Below are 19165 nucleotides of genomic sequence, written 5' to 3' on the forward strand. Positions count from 1 at the left end.
TCTTCAGAAGAGCAGACAAGCTGATGATGTACCCCAGCAGAAGGCACAAGCCAGAATAAAGCTATTTCCTGGGTTTTTGTGATGGTATTTTCCTCCCTCTATTCCTATTTTTCATAGGTATTCATTTTTTTTCATACTGTTTCAGAATTCCTGAATGTTTTATGGCAGGGGTTATTTATTTATTGTTTGGTTTAATATTTTCTTTGACTAATGCTTCCATTTTTCTATCATATCTTGAATGATTGATGTTCTCTCTTTCATCCATTCAGTGTATTACATTGTCACTGTTCTTATTCCTTAAATTTTATTCCTAGAATTTGCTCAGTTTATGCTTTCCTTAGTACTTCTGTTTTCATGTTCATGTCTTTAACAGTTTGTTTTTTTCAACTGTTTGGATATTTTTTTGTGGTGTTCTATAAGGGATTTATTCATTTCCTCCAATTGTTTCCTTGTGTTTTCCTTAACTTCTTTACAGAATTTATTCATTTCTTCTTCAAGTTTTTTTCTTATGTTTCAGCTATGTTCTGTTATTTAGGACCTGTTTTGGTAGAGTATCTGGACTCTGGTGGAGACATTCTTCCCTGGTTGTTATTGGTTGTTTTCTTTTGCTGGAATCTACGCATCTGTATTTGGGGTGATTGTAGGTCTAGGTACTGACCTACAATTTTTCATTTGTCTTGGTTTGGTGAGAGTTTTGTTTCTTGGGTTGTTCCCTCTCTGGGTTTTCAGAGAGTGTTTTAGCTGAGTATTCTTATTTTACTTGTTTTACCCAGCTAGTGTATTAATAGGAGAATGATTGCAGAGGTTTTTTAAGGCTGGTCATGGCCTATGGTTGAGCAAAGAATATTTGCTGGCATTGGGATCTGGGATACAGTGACAAGGTGGGAAGGAAAGGGCAGAGGGATTCATAGGTGAGTTGCAATGTGGGGAGGGGAGGCTGTAGCTGGAGGTCTGTTCTGACCGAGTTCTGAGTCTGATATAATAGGGATTGTAAGGGAGGTCTGGTTGTAGCCTATCCAGTCTTCTGGCAGGTGTACCTGTAGCTGAACAGGGAATATTTGCTGTGGGCCGGGAGGCTTTACCGCAGGAATCAGACAGGAAAAAAAGACTAGGGGAGGGGTGGATGGTCTATGGCATCCATAATAGGATTGCAAATTGGGCAGGAGAAGCTGCAGCTGGTGTTCTGCTGTAGCACTAAGGTTGACCCTGAGAATAGGCTCTCCATTTATAGAGAGAGTAGGGGTGGTCTAGGTGCAGTTTATCTGGTCTTCTGGCAGCTATAGCCTGTAAGTAGGGGATATTTGCTGGAGTTGGGCACTGGGATTTGTCCCAGGAGGACAAGAGAGCAGGAAAGTCTATGAGATTCACAATAGGCGTGCAGAGAGGGGAGGTAAAGCTGCAGCTGGTGTTCTGTTGCAGCTGGTGGAGTTTTCTGAACCTAATTTAGCTTTCACAATTAGCACCCTAATAGAAAGTGATAATGAAATACTTGAACTACTGTTCTCAATTTCCATGTGTATATATACTGTATAGTTTGGAGATGTGTACTTGTATAAATATAGCCACTGAGATACTTTATATCAAGTACCTTCACAGTTCATGTACTGCTAATATTTTAGACTTAGCATTTTTCTCCACCTTCTTGGTGTATATAAATATTTGTTCTAACCTCAATGTCAAATATCATATTAAAATGAGTAGCTATCATAAAGTCTCCTGTATCCATGTGTTTACTTTCGTTCTTTATATGTTATAGTTTTATAGAAATGTTACATTTCTGTTATGCACTCAGAGTCAAATATGATACTAAATATGTGACATACAGTTAATTCATTTATGGCTCATACTTTAAAGATAGTATCAACAAGATGAACTGTTGGAATACACATAAACCCTTCTCTGTGCAATCATGTAATGCCTGTATATATTTGGTTTAGAAGTCTGCACTCTAATCAAATACCATACCACCAGATCTCCTATTGCAAAAATTGCCACCGTCATGAAATATCAGTTTGCCATGGTTGTTGGTACTCCATGAGCTATGCCTTTAATGATACAATGTTAACCCTAATTAATTCTATATATTGAATATTGTAAATTACCCCAAAACATTATCAATATTCCTTATGGTCATAAATATTTATACATGAAAATTACATCTAAGTATGTACAAATATGATTAATATAGTTTAAATTCTGAATAATTACATTTATCAAAATATATAAATGTGGAATAAAGAAGTAAAATTTTGCTAGTATTTAAGACTGTTGAACACTGAACCTGAAACTTTCTGTTTCAATTAGATTGGCAGAGATTACATAAATCACATTAATTAACAGATATTGTCTATACCCTTTAAAATATATGCCATAAGAAAAATACTGTATGTCAGTCATATGCTTAATCCTGGATAATAGAAATGTAATATTTCTATAACACCACAACATATAGAAAAGTATGCAAATAATTATAATGAGACATAGTAGTTATTCATTTTAATGTGATGTATAAATTTGGTCTTAGAATAAGTATTTATGTACAGATCAATATTTATGTACACATTAATAAGTATTTGTATACACAAAAAATGATGATAGAAATTATATAAGGAAGTTAAAATAATAGGAATACATAAGCAATAAATATATTTCTAAGCAAAATATCTCAATGGACATATTAGTATAAGTACTCCATCTCCCATTCTCCCACATATAAAGTGTAAATACATACCATACAAAGAAGTGGTTCATGATATTTCATTATCATTTTCTATTTGGGTACAATTGATGAAAGTTAAATTATCTACTATTTAAGGATCTTTGCAAATTTTAGAGTTAAAATGATTTTAAATTCCCTAAAACTTAATGGAAGCCTAGGCGTCATGGAGAATAGTATGCTGAAAGAACAACTCTAGGAATGGAAATCTACTGAGCTGCAGTCTGTATTGTTTATGATCTTCTCGATGTGTGATACTGTTATACTTGATTAATCTGAATAACGACAACACCAATAGATATGCTAATTCAGGAAAGGGACAGTCTACTCCCATATATCGAATTCTGTAGGTCACTAAGGAATGCAGAGGATGAAAAAGCGATTCTTCCTCTGGGAATACAAAGTGGTCAGCCATGAAATCATATACATAGAAACAAGGTAAATGCTAAACTCGACATATTGTATTTACATATTTATATACACGCATGTGATATATATTATAGATATATAGATATAAATACCTGTACATACACATAGATATCGACAAAAGTGAAGCAGGGCTTCAAGGGTAAGGTAGGGAGACATACGGGAGCTTGGAAGGACAAAAGACTAGAAGGGAGATGACGTAATTGAATTTAAATTAAGAAAATAAAAGGTTAAACTTAGAAATATAACACATTTTAAATATTCTATACTTCTACCAATTATACTATATATATTATATATAATATATACTATATATATGCCATTTTCAGTTCAGATAAAAACATTTATTTCTGAAGTGTTTTCTTTTATTTTTATTGCTATTGGCAGTTTACTAAAAATGAGAAGCTATTTTAAATGTTGACATGAATTTGTTATTTCATATAAACTTGACTTTTAATGCTATTATAAGAAAAGTTAGTTGATTTCTTTATTTACGGAATTTAGCTTTAAATTTAAAAGCTAATTAAATTAAGAAATTAAGTTAGCTTTCTAATTTAAAAGATTATTTTTTCCTTTTAACTAAAGGCTTAAGAAAAAGCATGGACTCTTATTGAAGAATTATTTGTAATGTAAATTCCACTTATACAAAACTTTTGTTCCTTGTTGTATAATTTCTATTTTTGCATAATTCTATCCAGTAGTTTACTAGTTGATAAGAGTTGATATGTTCATGTGTACTTGTAATGAAAACATAATTTATCACATGTTTACTCTTTTCCATAATAAGCAAATGTAATCTAAAAATGGAAAACTAATTTAAGTGTGGAGTTTTGTTTTATTTACCTCTTCAGACTATTAAATTCATAGATGAGCAAGGTGGTTATCCTTTCTTTACCAAGGCTGGACTTAATATTAGCAATGGAAACCTTGATTATTTCAGAGTTCATATTACTCAGAATTACTCAGAAACAATGGCAATTTTAAAAACAGAGCTAAAAAAAGAATTCTCAACTGAAGAACACCAAATGGCAGAGAAACACCTAAGGATATGTTCAACATCTTTAGTCATCAGGGAAATGCAAATCAAAACAACCCTGAGATTCTACCTCATATAAGCCAGAATAGCTAAGATCAAGAACTCAGGTGACAGCAGATGCTAGTTAGGATGTGAAGAAAGAGGAACATTCCTCCATTGTTGGTGGTATTATAAGCTGGTAAAACCACTCTGGAAATCAATCTGAAGGTTTCTCAGGAAATTGGAAATAGTACTACCTGAAGACACAACTATTCCATTCCTGGGTATATACCTAAAAGGTGCTCAAACATATAACAAGGACACATGCTCCACTATGTTCATAGTAACCTTATTTATAGTAGTTAAAAGCTGGAAACAACCCAGATGTTGCTCAACAGAGCAATGAATACTTAAATTGTGGTACATTTATACAATGGAGCTATTAAACTCAGCTGTTAAAAACAATGAGTTCATGAAATTCTTAGGCAAATGGGTAGAATTGGAAAATATTCTGAGCAAGATAACTTAGTCACTAAAGAACTCACATGGTATGCACTCACTGATAAGTTGATATTAGCCCAAAAGCCCGGAATACTCAAGATACAATTCACAGACCACATGAAATTCAAAAAGAAGGAAGACAAAAGTGTGGATGTTTCAGTCCTCCTTAGAAGGGGAAAGAAAATAATCAAAGGAGAAAATACAGAGACAAATTGTAGAGCTGAGACTGAAGAAAAGGCCATCTAGAGAATGCCCCACCTGGGGCATCCCACATACAGACACCAAACCCAGACATTATGGTGAATACCAAGAAGTGCTTGCTGACAGGAGTCTGATAAGCTGTCTCCCAAGAGACTCTGCCAGAGCCTGACAAATACAGAGGCAGATGCTTGCAGACAAGCATTGGACTGAACATGGGGTCTCCAATGGAAGAACTATAGAAAAGACTGAAGGAGCAAAAGGGCTTTGCAACCCATAAGAAGAACAACAATATAAACTAACCAGACCCCCAGAGCTCCCAGGGACTAAATCACCAACCAAGGAGTACACATGGAAGGACCCGTGGCTCCAGCTGCATATATAGCAGAGGATGGCCTTGTTGGATGTCAATGGGAGGAGAGACCTTTGATCCTGTGAAGGCTTGATGTCCCAGTGTAGGGGAATGCTAAGGTGGGGAGGCAGGAATGGGTGGGTGGGTGGGGAGCACCCTCATAGAAACAGGGTAAGGGGGATGGGATAGGGGGTTTGCAGAGGAAACCAGGAACGGGGATAACAAAAACCAGCAAGCTCCACAGCATAGCCTCCTCTTTAACTTATGTTACACCATTCCTTAGAGAGTAGCTAGGCCAAAAACTTCTCTCTGTAGTATTTAAATATTAATACATTTCTAAGGTTATATTTCAACTAGATCTACATAATGAATTAAAGCTCATTATGACATTGCTTTTAATGCAGTTGTGCTTTACTTTTACACTGACTGACTGTTTAAATCTGCAACTTTTGCCTAATCCAGAACTGTCTTTTATTCAATGGACTTTCACATGGAGATATTCAAACTCTCTATGATATCAACCTGCTAAATACATTTTAATTAAAGGTGCATATTGTAATCAGTGAACACATTACCAAACAAAGTAAGCATCTGAAATAACTACGACTCAGCCCAAAATTTATGTGTCATAAATGATACTATTTTTCCACATTTGAATAACTACTTTTTAGCATAGAGGATACATTGATGGTATCTTTGCAAGAACATATGGATAGAACCTCTATTTGTAAAATAAATGACAGAGGTGAAACAGCCTGTTTTTAAACTTCTTTTTTATATATATTTTTTTAATTTTTAAAGTTAATTATTTTATTTATTTACATTCCAAATGTTCCCCCCTCTCAGTCTCCCATCCCAAGAATTCTTCCTCCTCTTTCCCCTCCTCTTTGCTTCTGAAATGGGGTTCCCAACTCTCCCTATTCCTTCTGGCAGTACCCTTCTCTAGGGCATCAAATCTCTACACAATTAGGCATATCCTCTACCACTAAGGCTAGACAAAGCAGTTCTCTGCTACATATTTGCCAGGAGCCTTGGCCCAACCCATGTGTACTCCTCTGTCTCTGAAAATTCCCCTGGGTCCAAGTTAGTTGACACTGTTGGTCTTCCTATGGGGTTGTCATCTCCTTCAGTTCCTTCAATCCTTACCCTAACTCTTCCACAAGGTCCAAGACCTCCATCTAATGGTTGGCTATTAGTATCTGCATCTGTTTCAGACAGCTCCCAGTAGAGGCTCTCAGAGGACAGCCATGCTAGGATCCTGTCTGTAAGCACAGCATAGCATCAGTAATAGTGTCAGAGTTTGCTTCCTTCTGGTGGGATGGAACCCAGGTTGGGCCAGTCACTGAAAGTTCTTTCCTTCAGCCTCTGATCCAATTTTCTCCCTGCATTTCTTTTAGACAGGATTAATTATGGTCAAAATTTTAAAGGTGAGTTGCAGGCATCCCTGTCCCTCCATTAGGGTCGGTCTCTGTCTAACTACTGGAGGTTGACTCTTCAAGTTCTGACTCTCTGTTGTTGAACGTTTCTGCAAAGGCAACTCCCATTGAGTTCTGGATGCCTCTCACATTTCAGGTCTCTAAGACTCTCTAGAGGTTTCCTTTACCCCTATCCCCACCACGGCAGCCATATTTATATTCATTTTCCTGATCCTCTGGGCTTCTCTCCTCTCTAACGCACACGCACACACACATACACACACACACACACAAACACACACTCATGCATGCACACGTGCACACACACACACACACACACACACCTGATCCTACTACTCTTTTCTCCTCTTGCTCCCCTCTCTCAATCAGCTCCTTCCCTCCCTTTGCCTCCCATGGTTTTTTTGTTCCCCATTCTAAGTAGGATTGAAGCATCCTCACTTGGGCCTTTCTTCTTGTTTAACTTCTTAGGGTCTATGGTTTATATCATATGTTTTCTGTACTTTTGGCTATTATACACTTATCAGTGATTACATACCACACATGTCCTTTTGGGTATGGGTTACCTCAGTCGGGATGATATAAGAAACAACCTTTAATAAAATGTTACCCTAGTGCTCTTTGGGGTACTGACAGAGAACTAGTATGAAAGTGATGATGAGCAGTCTTGGTCTGGCCTCACTGAGAGAACCTACACCTAACTTGAGAAAGATATGATGACCCCAGGATGTGGGGAGTTCTGGTGAGGTAGGGGTGGTGGGGACATCCTCTTGGAGATGGGTGGAGGAAAAATGAGATGAAGAACTATCAGAGGGCAGACCTGGAAGGGGATAATTACTAGAATATAAAAAAGATTGGTAATAGTAATAATCATAATGATGATGATAATGCTGAGGAGGAGGAGGAGGAGGAGGAGGAGGAAGAGGAGGAGGAGGAGCAGAAGAAGGAAGAGGAGGAAGAGGAGGAAGAGGAGGAGGAGGAGGAAGAGGAGGAGGAGGAAGAGGAGGAGGAGGAGGAAGAGGAGGAGAAGAATGAGGAGGAAGAGGAGGAGGAGGAGGAAGAGGAGGAGGAGGAAGAGGAGGAGGAGGAAGAGGAGGAGGAGAAGAATGAGGAGGAGGAGGAAGAGGAGGAGGAGAAGAATGAGGAGGAGGAGGAAGAGGAGGAGGAGGAGGAAGAGGAGGAGGAGGAAGAGGAGGAAGAGGAAGAGGAGGAGGAGGAGGAGAAAAGGAGAAGAAGAAGAAAAAGAAGAAGGAGGAGGAGGAGGAGGAGGAAAAGGAGAAAACTTGACAAAAGGAAACATAGCAAGTGATACTATAGCATTATACAGGACTTTAATCCTCATTCTCTCCTATTTTAATTATCAGTCTTGGTTGCCTTAAGCTGAAACATGCACATAGGTGTCCCTCCACACTCAGGCCAGTTCTTAATAGCTTCATTTTATCTAAATTCCATGCACCTGTCGGATTCTGGGCTATAGAGCTTCTAAAAGAAATTTAACGTAAGGTTAGTTACAAGTTTAAATCATTGTGCTACAAAAAACTCCCATTACTCAAGACAAAAACTGAACTATTAAGTAAAATCATAATAAACTAGCTATAATTAAGAATTCAGTAAGTATGAACAAGATGATTAAGGTGACCTTACCTATCTGGATAAGATTATTCTAATCACTTATTTAATAAATTCTATCTAATCTGGATACATATTTTAAAGTTTAGAGATAATTTCATTTTTTTCTTACTTTCTACAATGCTGTGATATACAATAGATAAATTTAATGATTATTTTTTGTGTTTGTTTTACTTATTCATTTTACATCTCACTCACTGCCCCCCTCCTGGTCATCCCCATCCACAATACTTCCCCATCCCTGCTCTTTTTCTCCTCTGAGCAGTTGGGTCCCAACCTCTGGGTATCTCCCAACCCTGGCATTTCAAGTCCCGTTGAGGCTAGGCACTTTCTTTCCCACTGAGGCCACAAAAGGCAGCCCAGCTAGAACATATTCTACATACAGGCAACAGCTTTTGGGATAGCCTTTGCTGTAGTTCTTCGGGACCCACATGAAGACCAGCTGCACATCTGCTACATATGTTTAGGGAGGTCTAGTTTCAGCCTGTGCATGTTCTTTGGTTGGTGGTTCAGACCCTGAGAGCTCAAGGGTCCTGGTTAGTTGATTTTGTTGGTCTTCCTGTAGTGTTTCTATCCCCTTAGTGGCTACCACTCTTCCTCTTATTCTTCTATAAGAGTACCCAATCCCCATCTACTGTTTGGATGTGAATGTCTGCCTGTGTCTGACTCAGCTGCTTAGTGGAGCCTCTCAGAGGACTGCCATGCTAGACTCCTATTTGCAAGCATCATAAAGTATCATTAATATTGTCAGGGATTGGTGCTAGGGAATTTTATATTTCTTAAAAAAAAACACTTATCATGATTAAACATTGAAATAAAAATGTATTAGTAAATAATCTCAGTTTCTTTGTATGTCTTGTCTCTGCATTTTGATTTCTCAGGTCTGACTGTTGATCACTTTGGTGAACGTATCTACTGGGCAGACTTTGAGCTCTCCATCATTGGCAGTGTCCTGTATGATGGTTCCAGTCCAGTGGTCTCTGTCAGCAGCAAGCAAGGTTTGCAGAGTACTTTTGTTATTGAGATTACTAATTCATGACACAGGCGTAGATGTACAGAAATTTTGCAACTTGGATTTCCTCTAATTCTTTCAAATTGTAGTGTTTATACTAATTGACATCTTCAACCCTACTGCTATGTTGAAGAGACCAGGGCAGAAAGCAACTCAGCTTGGATGAACATGAGTACTTACTGTCCATGTTCTGAAATTATTCCATTCTGTAAGTCATTAATGATTAGTGCTTATCAACAGCAAATTCTTTTGAAATTGTGATTATGGGCATATTCCTATGAGTTCATCATTGTGCACATGGGTATTAGGCTAAGTGACAAGTTGAGTAGCAACCAAACCCCCTCTCACCAACAATGCAGGATCTCCTCTCTGCGTTTCTAAGTACCTCCTGTCTATTTTCTCATTTTCTGGTTCATTTTGATTGCCTCACATTTTCTTTTCCTGGCTGTCAAGTACATTTACTCTATTTTCCTTCCTTTGTCTTTCTTTTCCTTTTCTTAGGTCTTTCCATAATTTACCACAATTGCAATGTAAATGTAAAAAGATAAGATTGTTATTATTATGTTAACTAAATGTAACATTGATTCACATGGTTTTTATACTAAAAATCAAAAAGATGAAACAATAATTGAATGACAAATTGATGATATGTCATTAGATTGTGCATTCATTTTACTGCTACTGGCATTGCTTTGTTTGTTTGTTCAGTTCCCGTTCTTGGATATTTACAAGATATTCCCTTATTTTTATTTTAATCTGGTATAATGTTACAAAGATAGTGAGAATATATATATATGAGACCAGGGCAGAGAACATCTCAGCTTGGATAAACATGGGTACTTACTGTCCAAGTTCTGAAATTATTTCATTCTGTCATTTATGATTAGTGTTAGTTATATATATAAGCTATAATATATATATAGAGAGAGATATAGATATATATATAGATAGATATAGATAGATAGATAGATAGATAGATAGATAGATAGATAGATAGAGATAGAGATATATTCTTGGAATTACATGATAAATCACTAAATCAGGTAATAGAATTTAATTTACAACTTGGTCCATGAGAATTTTTTTTGTACTACAGATGAGGCATGCCTTTGTTTTTGCAAATATCATGGTAGAGATAATTACTTGGCATATAATAACCCCAAGCAATTTTAGGTGAAGCTGCAAAACAATGATGGAAATGTTTGTTCAATATGTTGTGAGTGACATATTTATCACCTGCAGATAGCATTAAAAGTTATTTTTAATTTTGAATTGATAAATAAAATCGTAATTAGATCTTGGATTAATCTAGACATTTTTAAATTTTGAGTGCTTGCACAACTTGTATTAGCAAATATTAATTGTAAAATATAACTGTAAAATATAACTGTTTCTTCATTCCATGATTATATAAGGTAGTTTGATGGTACTCACACTGGAATTCACTCCTCTTTTTCAAACATTTTAGGTTTGTTGCATCCTCACAGAATTGATGTCTTTGAAGATTATATATATGGAGCAGGACCTAAAAATGGTATATTTAGAGTTCAAAAATTTGGTCACAGTTCAGTAGAGGTCCTAGCTTTAGGCGTTGACAAAACAAAGAGCATTTTGATATCACATCGCTATAAACAACAAAATTGTAAGTAAAATATCTCAAACTTTTTATTATGTTTCTTAAAATAATATATTTATAATTATGATAACTATGTCTGCATTCTTAGTATACTTGCTAAGTTTGCTTTGGTCTCTACAGACATTTAAATTCAGCAAGCCACTTTTACTGTAAGAGATCTGAACATGCTACTGCATTTTCTTAGACTTAAAATTGTCTATTAAAAATAATTTTAAGAACTTGTAAATATATGGATCTACCATGAAGTTATAAACATTCATCAATAGTTCACATTACTGTTATTAACAACTGTTGACTGCCATATCAATAACACTGCAGCCTCTCAAGAATGTTCAGAGATCTCTTCCAAGAATTGTATCTTCTCTGATTTGTTGTTTATCACTTTTTATAAACACAGATCTTCAACCTAGAAAGGATTCCTTAAATAAATCATTGAGAATTGAGATGTGAAGCTATGTTTCAAACTCATTCAAGGACAAAATATAGGAAGAAAATTTTAAAATAATATGTACATAAGTGTTTATTAAATTGTTCCAATTTATTTATAGTTACTCTTTATGGCAAATAAAGTAGTTTTCATGCTGACTATTATAATTATTTGGAAAGCCTATATTTATTCCAGTCATTGTGAGCAAATTCTAGCAGGACATAAAATTCCTTAAATACCTCCTTATATGTTGATACCCTTCACGTAAACCTCATATTTTGGGTCTATGGTTAACATAAGGACACTTCATTCTACCTTATAGTTCTGCCTAAATCACAAACACCACTGAGTACTGTGAAATCTGCAATCTAAAGTTAATTTATTCCTACCCTAAGCACGGAATCTTAGCAGAAAGGTTCTGTGGTCTGGCTACAATAGGAAGCACCGTTAATCACCTCTGACCACATAAGATGCTCATTAGATAACCCTTTAGATAGGATAAACGTATTGCTCAGTTTCACATGTATGTAAACTTCCATACTTATTGTATGGGATATTTTAATATGTTTTAATTCATATCCCTTTGTAAAATTTGAACTTACAAAATCATATGAATTTTGAGTCTTTATGAATACCAATGATGTTACTATCATTGATTAAACATGCATGGTAATTATAAATTAAGTTTTGAAACTCCAAACATTTCAGTTGGGGTACATTTCTTTGATCAGAGAGGTCCATGAAAATCTAAAATAGTAGGAATTCAGCAAAGTGCTCAGTTAATAACTTCTTGTCTTATAAGCTCAATTTAGACTAGCCACTAAGGTTGAGTCTTGAATATTCTAGTAAAGGCAATCACCAGAACATTATTCAAAATCATCCAGTGGCAAAAATAATCAACATAGATAACTGTGTATGAACTGAACCAGAAAGGAAGCCATGTAGTTTTTAATTCAAAACCAGACTAACTCCATGAAGAAGTAATCCTGAAGTTATGCCAAATGTGTAAATTAACAGTTTTCCTTTGAGAGAGAACAAATTCCTTATTAATAAAAGTATTGAATAATGATTTTTATTTCTTGTAAAATAGAATGCTAATATTAAAATGAGAGAGCCTCAGTAAAAAAAAAAATTGTTTTCCTTTGTTCTTTACATTGGTGATTAATCATTTCAGGTTGCAGTTTCATGCCTTTGAAACCTATTTCAACCTTTAGCCCACATGTTTCTGTTTTCTTCATTTTGTTTCCATAAGTACCCAATCCTTGCTTGGATTTGTCATGTGATTTTCTCTGCTTACTGAATCCTTCTGGAGCCACCTGTGTTTGCCCAGAAGGAAAATATATGATGAATGGAACCTGCCATGATGACAGTCTGTTAGGTAGGTATTCCCTGTTATTCTATACAGTCAGATGAATTATTCTATAGAAAGTGAGGATAAATGTATGAGTTTTGGAACTAAGCAATATTACATGTTCTGTCAATTCATCCACTTTAGTGTCAGATGCTCTTGAGCTTCTTCTATAAAAAATGATCCTCTCTACAGAAGGTTCTTTACTTTCTTGCCTGTATCAACAGAACGCTGTACATTCAACCTGTGATCAATGGATCAACAATAAAAAGTTACAGAACATAAATGTATAATTAGTTAGTTCTTACTTTATAGATAATAATTTGAGTATGATGTCACTATATTGATATAAATTCTAGCTCTAAATCCATTTATACATTCAATGTGTTTACTTTTAATTCCTTTGATTATATTATGTATGCAGAACATTAATTTGAAAAAAACAGAGTACTTCAAAATTTACCTTAATCTCTCATGTAAAATATAGTTTACATAAAGTACTATGAGAAGTAAAAATAATACTAATATATATTACAATTTTATAAGGAAGACAGAACATTCATTTATAACCTAAGGTCTAACTTAGTAGTAAAGCTATAGTATTTCTTCATGTAGGATATATTCTTGAGTTATGAATTTAGAATGAACAGCCATTTATCAGAAAAATGGTGTTTTTAAAAGGTAAGATTCAAAACCAAACAGTAAGATGAGAAAGAAAAGGAAAAGTTTTCTCTTGAATACCCAAACTTATGGTATTAGTCATAATCACAACAATTCTATTAAAAGAAAAACCTGAACTTACCAAATTTTATATCACAGACAAAACCAGCATGCTCCCATTCATTTTTGGATCACAGCAAGCATTTTCGAATGGAAGAGAAATTTAGGATGTCTTCACAGCAGGGTTTCTTACTTACTTGTTTTCTTCTGTAAGGATTCACTGCTCATCTAAGCATTGTGTCTTCATCCTCACTTGCCCTCCCCAATCAGACTACTATCTCATTGTTTTCCAATATGAGTTGTGGGTTGCATTCAGTTTAAACAACTTAGTGAGAAATAGTCTAAATAGGCTATATTTTTCCCTTTTGTAATGTCCACATTTTACACATTGAATATGCAAACCTGATGAAATTAAAAGATGGAATGATGACTGATATACACAAATAAGTGGTGTTTATTTGCACAGCAGTGGCTGTTACAGAAGGGATCTACTTTCATTCTTATAGGATTGAGATGATTATGAAGTTTGAGTATCATTTGAATTTCCTATATGATATGATTTTGGATGTAGATTTAAACTGAAGACAGAGGAAACTCTGAAAGGACATGAATTAGGGTAGAGAGGATATCCTGAAACACTCACACTGTCAGGAAGAAGAACTGAGAAATGTATGGGAAGCAAATTTGCAGTTTCTAATAGTAAGCTATGGATCATTCCTGGTCACAATTGCTAATTGGCATGCAGTTGGTGAACAGATTCTGTTGCTGGTATATGATAACCCTTATGCTTTGTTAATCTCCTACCATCTAGAATAACTATGACCTTAGTTGTGCTGTGAAAATTATATATTTTAAGATATCACTACTGGTTTTTTTTTTTTTTTTTTTTTTTTTTTTTTTTTTTTACTGGCTAGGTCAAGGATCTGTATTGTGTGGGAGTTTTCTGTGTAACCAATCACTTATAAACCGAGTTTGTTAAAATGCCAACTACTGCTTTCAATTGAAAATACCTTATCCCACTAGCTTCCTACCCACACATCAATGAGCTGTGCCCTCACAGGAACTTCCTGTGTTCTATTTCTGCTTAAGTATTCAAGTTTTTCTTTGTCAGTATAAATAAGACAATGTACTAGGAGTGTAATAAGATCTAAGTAATTTTTTGGTGTAGCTAAGCCCATGTATCTTTTATCTAATATGTATGTTTTATATAGCCTGGTTTGTCAGCTCTTCAAGTGTTAGTTACATTCCTTATCTACTATTGTTAAAAGATGAACACACAATATTTTAACATTCATATAAGAATTTTAAATTCAAATATTACTCAGCCTTGATAGAACTTACCTGCTCTTTTCTAAAGCTGATTATAGCTGTGGAAGTGTAGCTACAGATTAATATTTTGTTATTAATAAGTACAACCTTCTGTTTAAATATTGCTGTTTAAATAGAACTATTACTGTAAGTTTGGAATGACTAAAACTCAACTTTCATTTTATCAGTGCCAAGTGTTGTTTTAAAATTGGTAGTTTCTAATAAGTTCTAATATTGAGATGTTCATAACCCACCGTGTGTAGATTTTTGAAGCCTGTGACATTCCTATATAATATCTACAAGTCAATACAGTTGGGAATTAAACTTCCCAAAATGTTTTAAATGTTTATCTCTAGTCTTCCTATTCAGAACACCTTTTTAGGGCTTGTTTTTATTTGTTTCTTCTGAATGAGTTAACCATAGTTTAGGATGCTATAAATTAAGCAAACATGTTATCATGTTAATTATAAATTAATACAGTGAGTATTTAATCTCCCCATAGTCAAAACACTATAGAGGATTCCATGTTCCAAAACAATGGGTAGTTTAATATTCTCAGAGCTGTAATATCTTCACTTTCCTACTCCCTGCATGTTTCTAATTTCTCTTTACTGTTTCTTCAGAGTTTCTCCAGCTTTATCCAGCATATATTGTTCTGCTTACATCATCCTCATACTACACAACCAGCATAATTCAAAAACATCGTATCCATCATTCTGATGCCAGTTAACAATATGCCAGTACATTTAGTCTCAAGCTTTTTAGGCTCTTCAAAGTAAATATATCTGGGCAAAGGTGCAACATGTAGTGGTCCTCTAATTCCATCCCAATCTCTTCAGAACCTTGCTTACTGTCAACATTCCTTCATAGTCATTATCCCTGGTATGGTAAGACATTCATTTATTTTTCTATCCCAGGATCTAGATTGTAAAAATACATTACCTCTACCTCTACCTACAGTATTCCCAGTAAACCTTATGAGCAGTCAAGAAATAATGTTCAGAAATAGGATTATTTCAACAATTTGTTGGATTCTACCAATACACAGTCTAAATCTAATTCTCAGTACTTCAAAATTTTTCTGTTGTAGACAGTGCAGATAGATGGAATGACTATAGGCCATATTATTGCATTAATGCATTCATTGTGTATACTTAGAAATTAATATTTATAAAGTTTTTAAATGTTAATATTTGTCTCAATATTTTATTTGATTTAATACTGTTAGCATGTTTGAATTTTCACTTTGACATTAAGTTCATTTATCTTAAGAATCCAATCAAAGATTAGATAGATTACCTCATATGGCTGGTAAATGACAATGAAACAGAATAGAATTACAGAAAACCTACTGGCAAAATTAAGGTCACCAAATTTTTTAACATGGTATAAACATGTAGTTGAAAATGATAGCCTGTTTATAAATGATGTTTAGAAAACTGAATACATGCTTTCATAAAATGAAATTAGATCCTTATTATTCACCCTATAAAAATATTCTTTTAATGAAAAATAAAAATTTAAATTAAAAACACATAATACTGAAACTGCAAAGGAAAACGTATGGAATAATTTTCAAGATATTGATCAGGCAAGCAGATTATGAATACCACTCAGGTACCAGAAAAACTAGCCCCTCAATTAAAGTAAAATTAAAAATGGTTTCTGCAAGAGAAACCATCAACCGAGTAGCAGGAATTTTAAAAACTCAAAAAAATGTATACCACCTATATTTCATATAGGGGATTATACACAAAATTTACAAAGATGTACAAAAATTTAAAGTTATTTTGAAATACTGTGTCATCTTAAAATAGCTAGCATTAAAAACTTATCTGACCAAAACTGTTCAAAGGAAATGTAAGGAGAGAAATGCTTATTGAATAGTAATGGGGTATAAATTAATACCAACTAATGGAAATCAATTAGAAGGCTCCACAAAATATTAAAAATTGAATTATTATATAACCGTACTAAACCACACATAAGCATTGTTTTATTTATTTATTTTTCATTCCATGACAAAACATCATGACCAAGGGTATATATATATACACAAAGCATTTTATTGGGCTTTCAATTTCATAGCCTGAGTATTCACAATGGTTGAATGAAGGCATGGTGGCAGGAATAGCTGAGAACTCACATCTCAAACCTTAAGCACATAGTGGCATAGGGACATAAGGACTTAGAAATGACCAGCTTGAAGTGATGTCTTTTAAAACAGCCACAACTGTCCTGTGACATACCTCTTCCAGGAAGGCCAGACATCCTAACACTTTGAAAAAAATTCTACTAACTTAGGACCATTTATGTCTCATAAATTAATTGATGTGATACAAATTCAGAAAGCAATAATACAATCTCACTTCTCTCTCACATGCGGATCCTAACTTATAAGATAGACATGTATCCATGTGAAATGTGGGAATATAATTCAAATACTGAGAAAGGAGATGAAAGAGAAAAATATTAGGTGATGATTAAGGGTGGTTTATAGGCCAAAGGATACATGATTAATTATAGGGATACAAAGCAAATATTTTTTTCTAGCAAGGAACATACATTAATTCAATGTGGTTTGTACTGAACTATCAAGAACCACTTTGCTTTCCAAAGACACCAGAGTGTATTATTCTTTGAGGCAGTGCTGCAAAATATGGCCCTTCTTTTGAATTACATTGAACATTATTACTCTAGCAATCAGTCACGGCTAATAACTGAGTACTTGTGTTACATTGACCCACTTAGGAAAAGTGACTTTTTTTTTAATTAGGTCTATAGTGAGTAGTTATTCAAATTGGAAGTTTTTTTATCTTCTATTTAAAACTATATCAAATAATGCTTTTACAATGTTATGTAACATGTCAATTGTACTGTTTAATAAATCATGGTATAAAAATGTAACTATTGTAAAATATATTATATCTAGGAATTTTTGGTTAATAATAATAAATATAAAGAATAAAAACCCTTTAAAGAAATAAGTGTACATTAAATATTTGATTTAACCTACTGTGTATTTGTTCAACATTCAGATTTCACATGTTTTGTGAGAAGTTCTACTACTCAAATGTATGTATTTATTTGAATTCTTTGAAGTATTCTTTTTTTCATTTTTTATTGGATATTTTATTTATTTACATTTCAGATGTCATCCCCTTTCCCCATTTCCCCTCCCTAAAAATCCCCTATCCCATTTCCCCTCCTCCTTTTATACCATTTTAATTACATGCAAGTATTAAGCTCCGTTCTAGGTTGAGAAACTAGCAATAAAATAGATACAAATACTCAAGGAACAAGCAAGACAATAAACACAAGTAGTCAAAGAACAAGCAAGGCAATGAACACAATTCTGTGAACACTCAGATGATCACTGTTTCTAGGGGCTTATCAGGATGACCAAAATATCTGAGCCAACTTCCTTGTCCTAGCCCAAAGTCATTTTCATGTCTGAAGCCTACTTCCTTGTTCTAGCCTACGATTTAGATTCCTGGCTGAAATCATTTCTTTCTTCTAGCTTAATGTCAGATGTCTTTGAAGCATTCTTAAACAACATGCTTGTCCTTTTTTTCTTAACTAGATGACTCTTGCAAACTGACTTGTGAAAATGGAGGAAGGTGCATTTTAAATGAGAAGGGTGATCTGAGATGTCACTGCTGGCCCAGTTATTCAGGAGGAAGGTGTGAAGTCAACCATTGTAGCAATTACTGTCAGAATGGAGGAACCTGCATACCATCCACTCTAGGTAAATATTTGAATCAACTATATGAACAAATTTCTTGCATTTCTTATTGGTAAAAAGTGTGAGTTATAAAACCTAATAATATTTATCTAACTGAAATCATCATAAATTAAATTTAACCTTAATTTAACAAAATCAAAGGCATCAGTTTATTGTATCAAAAATCATAGCACAAAGTTAATAATAGCAATGGACACTAATATGGTTTAGCATGTACCTTGTGGAAAGCATAGTGCTTGAACAAGAATCAAAACAGTTAGCATTCCAAGTGCTTTTTATTTCCATTATAAACACATATAACTATATATACACACACCTTGAAAACTAATACAATTCCATATACAATTTTAACATATGTTTCATTTTAGTTAACTTTTCCTTCCCTCTTTTTTAGACCTTATCCCCCTGTGCCATTTACTCTAGTTCAAATTGATACTTGCTCAGGGTGAGAGACGTGGACATACCTTGCTTTTTTTGTAGGTGGATATCCAGTTTTGATGCCTAACTTTATTGAATAGGCCTTCTTTATAGTGCATGAGATTTTGACAGTTTTGTAAAACTTAGTTTTTCATAGTTTCACTGATATATAATTGCATTTTTTATTGTTTTTTCATTGATCAACTAGTTTTTCTGTGAAAAAAACCACAATGCTATAGATAGATAGATAGATAGATAGATAGATAGATAGATAGATAGATA

At 34.3% G+C, this 19165-nt stretch overlaps 1 protein-coding gene across 1 annotated transcript in view; it reads left to right on the forward strand.

Moving 5' to 3' along the window:
• Lrp1b (LDL receptor related protein 1B) overlaps nucleotides 1-19165 on the forward strand; it is a 1533520-nt gene that overhangs the window by 1451312 nt on the left and 63043 nt on the right. Inside the window, exons 79-82 of the mRNA XM_028754677.1 lie at nucleotides 9152-9268; nucleotides 10751-10924; nucleotides 12598-12723; nucleotides 18305-18469. Coding sequence (XP_028610510.1) covers nucleotides 9152-9268; nucleotides 10751-10924; nucleotides 12598-12723; nucleotides 18305-18469 — 582 coding nt within the window. The remainder of the gene's footprint in view (nucleotides 1-9151; nucleotides 9269-10750; nucleotides 10925-12597; nucleotides 12724-18304; nucleotides 18470-19165) is intronic.

Source organism: Grammomys surdaster, unplaced genomic scaffold (assembly GCF_004785775.1).
Source record: "Grammomys surdaster isolate TR1022 unplaced genomic scaffold, NIH_TR_1.0 126035, whole genome shotgun sequence".
In the NCBI taxonomy this organism is placed as follows: Eukaryota; Metazoa; Chordata; class Mammalia; order Rodentia; family Muridae; genus Grammomys; species Grammomys surdaster.